This window comes from Sinocyclocheilus rhinocerous, unplaced genomic scaffold (genome assembly GCF_001515625.1).
Source record: "Sinocyclocheilus rhinocerous isolate Xijiao unplaced genomic scaffold, SAMN03320098_v1.1 scaffold407, whole genome shotgun sequence".
NCBI lineage: Eukaryota > Metazoa > Chordata > Actinopteri > Cypriniformes > Cyprinidae > Sinocyclocheilus > Sinocyclocheilus rhinocerous.
The window spans coordinates 410,921-421,928 of NW_015633444.1; the positions used below are offsets into that span (position 1 = coordinate 410,921).

Below are 11,008 nucleotides of genomic sequence, written 5' to 3' on the forward strand. Positions count from 1 at the left end.
CAAAGACACACAGATGTTTGTCTAGAGTAATTTTTGCTTATTAGTACGGTTGAACTGGATCTTCGAAGGTCAGAAGCAAAGACATTGTTTAATAGAATGGGATTAAATACATAAAGGATATTTGTGTTTTTTAACATTTAATTATTGCAGGTTTGCGTCATATTTTGAGTTGCATTATTTTTATTCATTTTGAGGAATACTGAATCTGTGTTTTTTTTTGAGTGAGATGAATTAATGCATATTCATATTTATTTTAGAACTACAGTAACATCTTCTGATTTCTCTCAACATGGGGACAGGAGAGCTGTCAATCAATAAATTGGGAAAAAAAAGTAACTTGCGTTACTTATTTGAAAAAGTAACTCAGATATGATCTTGTAAATTAAAAGGTAATGCGTTACTTTACTAGTTACTTGAAAAAAGTAATCTGATTACGTAACTTGCGTTACTTGTAATGCGTTACCCCCAACACTGTTGACCACTGACTAGTTGGTCAGTTGTAATCTATGGAACTTTTATTCCTAAACTACTAAATGATGTGCTTTTGCTGTAAATGTTTCAGGAGAAACTGAGCACACAGGATCAGTTCAGTCGTCATCTAACACGACCTCCACCAGACTACAAACACCCACGCAATGGAGTTGCCGCTCAACAGCCAAGCTTATACTCAGGTGTGGATTGTATTTTCAGTGTCATATAATATGGGAATGAAATATCTAGTTCAGTCATGAAACTCTAGATGGCACAGACTGATAGGACCTTCACATGTAATCTGTTAGCAATCACATCATTTACTACACATGCTGATTGGCCTCTGCTGATTCTGCAGCCAATGAGATTGCTTGCTCAACATTTAAATAGACTGTTGCAGTGTTCACCATAAGCTCTTCCTGCAGCACGCTATCAGAATTCCTCTAAAACCCTCCACCTCCCCCAGCTCCACCTGTCTAGAGCAAGTCCATACTTGCTTTGCAACAGCAGCATGCATAGGAGATCTAGTCTGCTAAGACCAAATACATTACCATTGTCATATCCATTAACATGCTAAAACTATTCAGAGAGTTGTCATGATTGAACTACATAATGAAGTAAATGAAATGAATTATACTCACACTGATGATGTGGTACGAATACGATTAATTGAACTAAATTGATTAAGCAACCACACCAAACCTTGACTCAGATATTAGTCATTTTCAGTATGTTATTGCTTAGTAAATCAATATTTTACGTCACAGATAAATTTTATGCATATGCAACAGGCAATGGGTCAGACCAAAGTGGAATCCAACCCTTGTCATGCCACCTACCCAATGGACAAAGTACCAAGATGGTGCCTACCTCAGGAGAGAGAAGGTTTCCACTTGGACAAGACCCTAATTCAGGACCCACAGGCTCTCAAGCTTGCACAAACCAGCTCCAACAGCAACCCAGCAGCCTGATCCGAATGGGGCTTCAGCAAAACAAGCCTCAGTTCCATGGGACAAACAACCAGAGTGCCACTTTTCAATCGAGCACTCAGCATGTAAGGACGAGCATCCGTCAGGATTCCCTGCTGGGGCAAAGATTGGGTGACATGAGCACCAATACCAGCAGGATGGACACTGCTTTGAACTGGACAAACAGCGGAAAACAGAGTGGAGCTCTGTCAGGACTAGATGTCAAAAGGCTCTCCAATACAGTGATGCCCCAAAGTGACATTCATTTTCCTCCGAGGTCTATTTGCCCACCTAACCAGGTGGCGCCTCATTCTAACCTGTTATCCATAAACCCTGCAATCAGAAGCCCTGCTCCTAGAGCCAGTCAGCCTAGGATACCCCCTCTACCTGGGGTGACTTGCCTGACTCAGTCGTCCCCAGAACAGCAAGGTTGCCCGACCACATTTGGAGAGCTGAGCCAAAGCCCAGCAACTTATCAGAACAACCGGGCAGGTCGATTGACCTTTGACTTCTTACCGGAGGATGATAACACGGTACCAGGGATAAATGCAGACTCAGATTTCATCGACTCCCTGCTTAAATCAGGTTCAGGCAATGATGACTGGATGAAAGACATCAACCTGGAGGAAATTCTAGGCGGACATTCATAAAACAGACTCAAAGCATGAGAATTTAGTTTGAACTGACTGTATTAGGAGCCTGATGTGAATGGCCTGTAAAAATGTTTTATTACCCTTCTATTTGTGTGGAAAACAAATGTATTATATGTTCTACTATATTGTTGGGTTGTTTCTTCATATCGTCTACTAACATGTTGTAAAGTTTCATGTTCATGGCTTCATTGTTTTAAATCAACCACAGAGTACCCCCAAATCCATTCCAGTTGTCATTAAAATGCTGTGAGATTTCTGTTAGAGCTTTTGTTACTAATCCATTAGTGCAGAGATTAATGTAAAAGAGCCTGTGATTTAACTGCCATGATAGAGACACTGAGCATGACATTGGCACTTAAAAACCAATTTATTATGATAAATACTTTGTTCTGGCTCTTATAGATCAAGGTTATACATCTTAAATATTGTAATATTGAAATACTGTTGCATAACATAAAAGTCCAGATCTGTTTTGACTATCTATTCTCAAATTACATATCAACGGGTATTGAAAAAGATCCATTTATGTATAATTTTATTACACATCCAAAAGAGAAAATTTGTAAAGGGAATGCACATATACTCAGAATGTTAGATGCTATTGTTAACTGATAAAGTCGACCTTCTTTAGAAAGACACGTTAAGTTTATAAGTTCTTATTGGTAATATTGTATTTATACACCTGTATCTCAGTATATAAAATATATTTTCTATTTCTTTTCTATTATGCGTCATAAAAGTGTATATCCTATTATGTCAATTTAGCCTTTGATAATAAACTTCATCAAAGAAGAACCTTTACAGCACATTTTGACAATTTGTTTCTTATATTACAGGTCAAATGGAAGTGAAGTGCCACACGGCTCTGTCTTAGGTCCTCTGTTGTTTTTACCAGATTCAGAAAATCTGATCATCAGCAGTAATCCATAATTTCTACACTGAACACCTGTTAGATTCCTGAACAGTTCAAATATTGCTACATGTAAAGCTCTTAATACTGCAGATCTTCAGTACTTAATCAGTCTTCCTTCAATAACCCTGTAGTCCATAGCTCACTGAATTTACAAGATGATTTTTAATTATGAACTATAAAAATATAACTTTACCATTATTTGTTTGCCTATTCTCACAAGCAAACCAAATGTCACAGTCATGAGTTCAATCTATAAACAATCAAAAATAAGTTATTTTTTTATTATAGTTATTATTTATTTAGGTAACACTTTACATCACAGTTCTATGTTAACTTTAGTTAGTAACAATTTAATAACCATGAACAATTTATTAAACTAAGTTCATTTTAATTTTTACATATACTAATATTTATAACACTTCACGGTAGCTAGTTATTACGTCAGTTAATTATGAACTAACAAATTAAGAATGAATAATAGCACATTTGTTAACTAACATGAATCTAAACTAATAAACTTTAACTTACTGGACCTTATTGTAAAGTATTGCCTTTCTTTAACAATACTGTCATACAGCAATAAATAAAATACTACATACATGATTTGTACCACAGAGGAATCAAAGACCGCAAGGCTTTGAATAAAGGTCTTGACTTAAATTGATTAAACCCTGTTGAGATATCAAACTTTTCCATCATGACTTGAGACGTGATACTAGCAATCTGAACCCATATCGGATCCAAACAGACTGACAAAAACAGTATGGGGGCTAAATCATATAGGCCCGAAAATAGTTAAACATATGGGACATGTGTACCAGATTTGAATATATTTCTAACAATCAAAAGACGTTGTTTTTTCAAAAGACATGTTTTACATATTTAAGGTTTTCACTTATGTTAAATGCTCAGATGCTGAGATGTTCAAATGGGCAGGTTGTGAAGGGTAATCATGTTATTAAGATTCACAAGCCAAAATGAAAGTCAAAAATTAAGCCCACATCAAAACCTATAAAAGTCTATAAAATACTCTTTATTGCAGGCCAGGAGATGTATGGTACAAATCAGGTGACCCTGCTTCAAACCTCTTCAGAAAAAAGGCACTGTCCCATTCCAGTCAATAACAGCTCCCTCCCACTTGGTCCTAATGGTCATCTCTACAGATGGAAACTTTTTTTCTGGGTCTCCTTGAATGTCATTATTTTCAGCCTCCCAGTGATGGGAGTGTGTATCTGAAATACAAAAGAGCAATACAATAAATACATTTAAAATTTTTGGTTCACACAGGCAGGTGGCATCAATGAGCAAGATGCATGGGCAGCAGCTAATGACTGTACCTATGGTGAGCATTGTGTTGAGCTGAGTTGGATGGCCATTGTAGAAGTAAAGCTGGAAAAGATGCTCCATTTTCCAGTCAGAGAGCAATGAACGGTTTGGGCTGAATAAAACACTGTAGGTGCCATTGATGTTGCACACCCAGATAGGCAGCTTGGGTGTTTTCAGCATGCTGCCCACCTTAGGAGAAAAGTGTTCAACTCAACATGGATGCAACAAATATAATAGATTACAGTGCAGTAATACAAGAACTAAGAAGCCAAAAGTCCTGTGGGAGCAGATAAAGCAGCACTCTTTAAGTAAAGTCATACAAAATGAATCCAGAAAAACATCAATACACTCTGGGTATTAGCTTAGAACAGATCACATGAACCATGTGGTGCAAGCAACATGCAGATGTCAAAGGTCAGTAATGCTGTTTGACATTTTTATAACAAGGAAATGATAGTAAAGGCTGTAATATGTCAGAACCTCTAGGGAGCCATTTTAGGGTGCCTCAAGTAACCTCGGCTTTTAATCTATCAATCATTGTTAAAGTCCCCATGAAATCAAAATTAAAGTTTTTTTGGGTGTTAGTATCAATATGTTAGTCTTAAGGTTATCTATAAGGCAGTGTGCTCCAAAACAGTGACAAAATTCGCATTTAGAAAATATAAGCGTTCAAAGCTTGCAGTTCGTCACTTCCGCCAAAACGGCTCAACCCACAGAATTAGTATTTTCTGTTCAGTGAATGGCACGTAGTGCACTATATAGGGGACAGGGAACGATTCAGACAGTGTAACTATGCTTTCCATTGAGGAAAAAAAGAAGTCTGGTTTTGCGCTGTGTCACGCTAACCACCGCACACACACTCTGCTCCGGTCCAGAGACACGATAGCACGGAGCGGATCACATGCGCGAGTCGGCGCAGACCACAAAATGTATCGGAGCTATTTGAATTCTACACAGCATGCTATATTTTATAGCAATATGGATGAGATTGTGGCTGGCATACCCTGTCAAATGCGGCTTTATGGAGCTCAACGGCTCTGAACGGCTCTAGCCCAAGCTGTGATATAAACGAATGCTATTGGCTATTTTAAAAAGGGGCGGGGCTGCTTGATATGTCCCGCCCTGTCTTCCTGTTCCAGTTAAAATGACATCAACACACATAGAGTAATGCTGCGTGTTTCTAAGCATTTCAGGGGACCTTTAAGATTCTTTTTAATGTGCCTATAAAAATACTGTAAGGTTTCTTTTAGACTTGTGCCGGTATTCGGTAATGCGATATATCACGGTAATGAATATGCACGATATTGTTATCGTGGGCACTTCTAAATACCGTGAATAATTTATATATTACAAATTATTCCGAATTTTGAATGCATTTTAAGAATACTTTTCCCATCAACTGGTCAAAATGCACAACACCGCTGTATGCTGCGTGAAAGACGCGTGCGCACTCTGATGTAAACAAGCGCGGACGAGAAGCACATGGCGGAACATGTGAGAGACGCTCTGGATGAAAGCGCACTTTCACTCTCTGACAGCAGATGGCGCTAAACTGCAGAAATAATAATAATAATAATAATAATAATTCATTTAAATGCAGCCGTTACCCTGGAAACCCTGTAAACAAAGTAGCTGCATTACTTTCTGTTTCTGAATCATGTTTAAATAGCCATTCAGATTTGTGTATTTGCTATGATGTTCATCACAGCGCCAAATACTTACATATTTAGACTTAATAGGCTATTTATTTTCAAACTTTTTTTTACATTTTAATCTGGACTACAACATGCCCTAGATATTGTTTGAAAGTGTTTTGATTCTTTATTGTTCGGTCACACTTTACATTAGGGCTTCATTAGTTAACATTAGTTAATTCATTAGTTAACATAAACTGCCAATGAAAAATTCTTCTGAACATTCATTAATCTTAGGTATTCCAATATTTAATAACAGAATGTTAAAATGCAGCTGTGTTATTTAATGAGCTAACTTGAACTAAGACTTGTATTTTTTAAACAAGGATTAATAACTTATGTAGCAATTGTTGCTATTGCTCATTGTTAATGTTAATGCATTAACTAAGGTTAACTAATGAGGTCTTATTGTAAAGTGATACCTATTGGTCTTTATAGTTCTTTTGCACTTTAATCTGTGTAAAACTTTTAACTTTATACATTTTTCTGTATTGCTTTATTGCATTTAAATGTTCAGTTATTTTTGTTATAAGAAAAATGTTATTAAACCTGTTATACTGTATTATGACAGCACTTTTTAAAACTAAATTTCAATATCGTGATAATACCGAATACCGTGATAAAAGCATTAGCAATTAATCGCAACATGAAAATTCGATACCGGCATATCCCTAAATTGTCTTTATTACTTTATTACAATTATGCAAAGCAAAACCATAAATGTTGACTTTCACAAACCATCACTTATTTGTGAGCTTGCGCTTGGGAGACTGAGAACAAGAAGTTTAAAGTTTACAGGCTCATAACTTGTAAGAATGCGTATTGCAAAATGTCTTTATTGTGCACTGAAGGAACTTCAACTTCAAGGGCTCCATTTTTTTTTTACAATAAATTCCTCAGAGAAATACCCCTTTTTCTTTTGTGAATTTTTTTGCCTTGAGATCCTCTTAAGCAGGGGTGTCAAACTCAATTCCAACACACATACCATGAAGTTTTCAAATAAGCCTGAAGGACTTGATTAGTTGGATCAGGTGTGTTTAATTAGGGTTGAATCTAAACTCTGCAGGGCTCCGGCCCTCCAGGAATTGAGTTTGACACCCCTGCTCTAAAGGGTTTGATCAATATGGTAATCTCAGGTATCTTGTCGTTTTTACAGCGTTTATTCATATGTTGCCTACAGTTAACCTATTGGAAAGTTTAGAGAGAAAGTGACAAAGAGAAAGACCAAACCCGTAGGATGGGTGCTGTACCAGCGGGAGCTGTGCATGGTTGACTTGTTCTCTGTTCCAGAGCAGATATCCGACATGACTGCGTGTCAGAACCCCGTGGAGAGGCTGGGCGAGTGCTTTGTGTTGCTCATCGTTTAGTGATGTACCATTGAAGACTTGAGGAGTCGCGTGGCCGGTCAGCAACAGATTTAATAAAGCCTAATGGATGTAGAGACAATTTGACACAAATACTAACAAGTCACATGAACAAAAAGCTCTCAAAAAAACATTCCTTACCTGTCGACAAACAAAGTTCCCCAAGCTCAAATGCAAAAGATGAGTGGTGGTACAATCGAAGTCTGCCCGTATCCTACAAATTTAGAGACTGCTTAATTCAATCACTCACTTCATTCATTTCAAATACTAAAATTCTCGAATTTTCTATTTTTTTTTCATATGGCAGATCCATATTCTTTTATCAACTGACTGTATTACGAACTAAAGCTGACTAAACTATTGAGGTATTTCTCAGGTGCTGGAGATGTACTGTATGTTATAATGTTTATCTGTAAGTGCAATAAAGTATTAATGTATTTGTTTCTAAATATGCTACTGTTTAAAAGTTGGTAACATTTTTAATGTTTGTTTGCATTTATTTGATCACAAATACAGTAGAAACAGTAACACAGAGATTTTATTACAATTTAAATGAACTCTTTTCTATTTTGATATATTTAAACGTAATTTATTCATGTGATGGCAAAGCAGAATTAGTATATTAATACTCAATTAGAAGAGTCACATGATCCCTCAGAAATAATTAATATGCTGATTTTGCTGCTTAAGAAATATTCTTCTTGATATTCTACTTATTATAATCAATGTACAAAACAGTTGTGCTGTTTATTATTATTATTGTTATTATTATTAATAATAAAAAATAATAATAATAATGTATACACACACATACATATACAGTATATATATATATATATATATATATATTTCAGGATTCTTTGATTAATAAAAATATATAAAGAACTGTATTTATTAGAATTTTTTAATTTGAGGTTTCTTTGGGGGTTTTTTGTAACAGTGTAAATGTCTTTACTCTCACTTTTGATCAATTTAATGCTTCCTTGCAGAATCGAAGTACTAATTTCTTTCAAGAAAACCTGTAAACATACCTGTCAATAGTCCTGGAGAAGATAAGGCTGTACAGAAAAAGTATGATTCCATGGCTTCCTTCTTCCTTAAACTACAGACATTCAGGTGAAAGTTAATAAAACATCTGTTAATTATCAACATTTACACAATACACAACATTTAAAATTATCAAGTGCATTTATTAAAGTTACCATGGACATATATAATAATATAACATATAGCATAGTTTTCCTAATAATATATAATTTGTGTTTTTACATTTACTCACACATTGGATGTGCTCCCATACAAATGATCTAACATCTTCTTTCTTTTTAAAGGTGAAAATCTGCAACTGTAGAATTAAAAAAAGAAAGAAATTAAATAATTGCAGCATTTTTTTAAGCTGTATGTTAGCATGTTTTCATAAACTGCATGTACCCTCTCTGTGAAGTTGTCCAGTTTGTAGTCCATGTGGGGGGTGAAACAGCGCTCTGACGTGACCAAGCAGACGGTAGCGGTCTGCTCCTCACCAGCTGTCCACAAGATGTCAGATAGAGCGGCTGCCAGCACCTTCCTCTGCTCCTTCTCCCCTACCGTCACCATACTGAGAACGAAAGAAAGAAAGAAAGAGTCTGTCGGAGCTGTGATACAGTGGACTGTGCAGCATCACAACATTCTCATTTCAGTTCAGACGATTCAGTCAAAACCTCAAAAATCTTTAATTTGCATGACACAAGTGCTTTCAACTGCAAAATATGTATATTATCATTATTTATTATTATTATTAATTTTAGATCAGATTATAGAAATAGCAATATTTTGGAGCCTTTAACCCCACTCCTAGCCCAACCATAAATGTTCTGATAGAAACAGATCGAAATGTAAGTTATTACTGACTGAAAACCTGAAATCTTCCCCTCTGCCATGGTTATATCCCACACAATTATACAACCTTGAAAAAAAAAATCACCTTTGCATTGTGCACTCTGAGTTTACTGACCGGTTGAAGAGCAAATATTTAATAATATGAGCCTGAACCACCATCTGAATAGCACAGGCTCCTCCCTGCAAGAGAAGAGAAAGAGAAAACACTGTTTGGGCTCACTTTTGTCATGCATTTCTCTCACAAATTCCACATTATGATTTCCTTTAACTGTAATTGCCATTTTAGAATGCAGGACTTCCATGTTAATGATGAAACACAACAAATATAAATATGATTGATCCAAAAGTTATAATTAAAACAGTGTGTACCAGCTTTTGTGTATTTAAAGGGACCTTTAAATTAAATCAGAGACTTAAATCACAGAATGTTCATTTTTGGCAGAACTAACACAGAACTGTTTTCAACATTGTTTATAATAAGAAATACGTCTTTAGTAACAAATCACCATATTAGAATGATTTCTGGAGGATCAAGTGACACTGAAGACACTAGAACCAAACGTCTTGGTTACTACTGTAACCTCTGTTCTCTGATGGAGTGACATTAGGGCGATTGGGAACCCCAAACACGTTCAGAGATTTTGCATGCCGCTCACCAATATTGTACATACGGGTATAAAAGGTGATGCCGTGCTCCACTCATTTAGGTTTGTGCTGAGGAGCCAAGACAGTGTCCCAGTAATTTCAGCGGGTTGTTCAGTGTTGTGACAGGAGGGAACAACATCTCGTTCCCTCCATCAGAGAACAGAGGTCACAATAGTAACCAAGACATTCCCTATCTGTCACTCACTTGATATTGTGTCAATTTAGTGACACTAGGGGTCCCTATACTAAATTTCACAACTAGCTGAACTGTGTTACGAGGCCTTGCCCAGTGGAAGACAGTGAACAACAGATCATATGGGATTACAAAGAGGGAATCAGCACATATGGAGCACTTAACCTAAGTACATGGGCTCACCTGAAAATGGGCACACCATGATTCAGCTACCACGATAATTCAGCTACCGATGAGTGCTGGAGAAACAGGATGGTGTCCAGGGTTTGTAGGAAATGGGGAACTCAGATGGAAAAAAAGTGCACATTATCACCTCAGAGAGGGGAAAGGCACTGTGTGCAAGTTGTCAGCCAGTTGCCCAAAACTGACCTGTTCATACCCAGTAATATTCGGGACAAAACTGGCTTAACCTGGCGATTGTAAAATCTCACAAAGGTATTGGATATAGCCCAGTCTGCTGCTCTGAAGATGTCTGTCAAAGAGGTGCTGTTCACTAGATCCCAAGAGGCTGCAATACCTCTAGTGGAGTGAGCTCACACTCCCAGGTGGCATGGCATGTCCTGTGCTTGGTATACCAAGAGAATGGTATCCACAATCGAGTGGGCAATCCTCTGTTTGGAGACAAACTTTCCCCCAAAACAGACAAAGAACTGCTCAGAGCATCTGAAACTCTCTGTGCAGTCCAAATAAATGTGCAGGGTGCACACTGGACACAGCAAGGACACGGCTGTGTCTGCCTTGACACAAGGAAGCACTTACACATTCACCACCTGATGCCTGAAAGGGGTGGTGGGAACTTTAGGCACATAGTCGGGCCGGGGTCTCAGAGAGTATTTTGGGCTGAACTCCAAGCACATTTTGCTAACAGAGAATGTAATCTGCAATCCCCCCCCCCCCCCAAAA

General features: G+C 37.2%; 2 protein-coding genes across 5 annotated transcripts in view; one reads left to right on the plus strand and one right to left on the minus strand.

Annotated features, from left to right (window-relative positions):
* The window catches only part of maml2 (mastermind like transcriptional coactivator 2), a 110,502-nt gene extending 107,261 nt beyond the window's left edge, over positions 1-3,241 (plus strand). For 3 of the 4 annotated variants that reach the window (XM_016557478.1, XM_016557477.1, XM_016557479.1), the window contains exons 5-6: positions 563-671; positions 1,239-3,241. In XM_016557478.1, coding sequence (XP_016412964.1) covers positions 563-671; positions 1,239-2,089 — 960 coding nt within the window. In that variant the 3' untranslated portion in view covers positions 2,090-3,241. The remainder of the gene's footprint in view (positions 1-562; positions 672-1,238) is intronic. The other variant, XM_016557480.1, reaches the window with a different exon arrangement.
* Positions 3,242-3,918: 677 nt separating this feature from the next.
* The window catches only part of LOC107744023 (protein FAM188B2-like), a 20,765-nt gene continuing 13,675 nt past the window's right edge, over positions 3,919-11,008 (minus strand). Inside the window, exons 8-13 of the mRNA XM_016557482.1 lie at positions 8,669-8,734; positions 8,421-8,491; positions 7,531-7,603; positions 7,276-7,452; positions 4,343-4,520; positions 3,919-4,237 (exon numbers count right to left, since the gene is read on the minus strand). Coding sequence (XP_016412968.1) covers positions 4,095-4,237; positions 4,343-4,520; positions 7,276-7,452; positions 7,531-7,603; positions 8,421-8,491; positions 8,669-8,734 — 708 coding nt within the window. The 3' untranslated portion in view covers positions 3,919-4,094. The remainder of the gene's footprint in view (positions 4,238-4,342; positions 4,521-7,275; positions 7,453-7,530; positions 7,604-8,420; positions 8,492-8,668; positions 8,735-11,008) is intronic.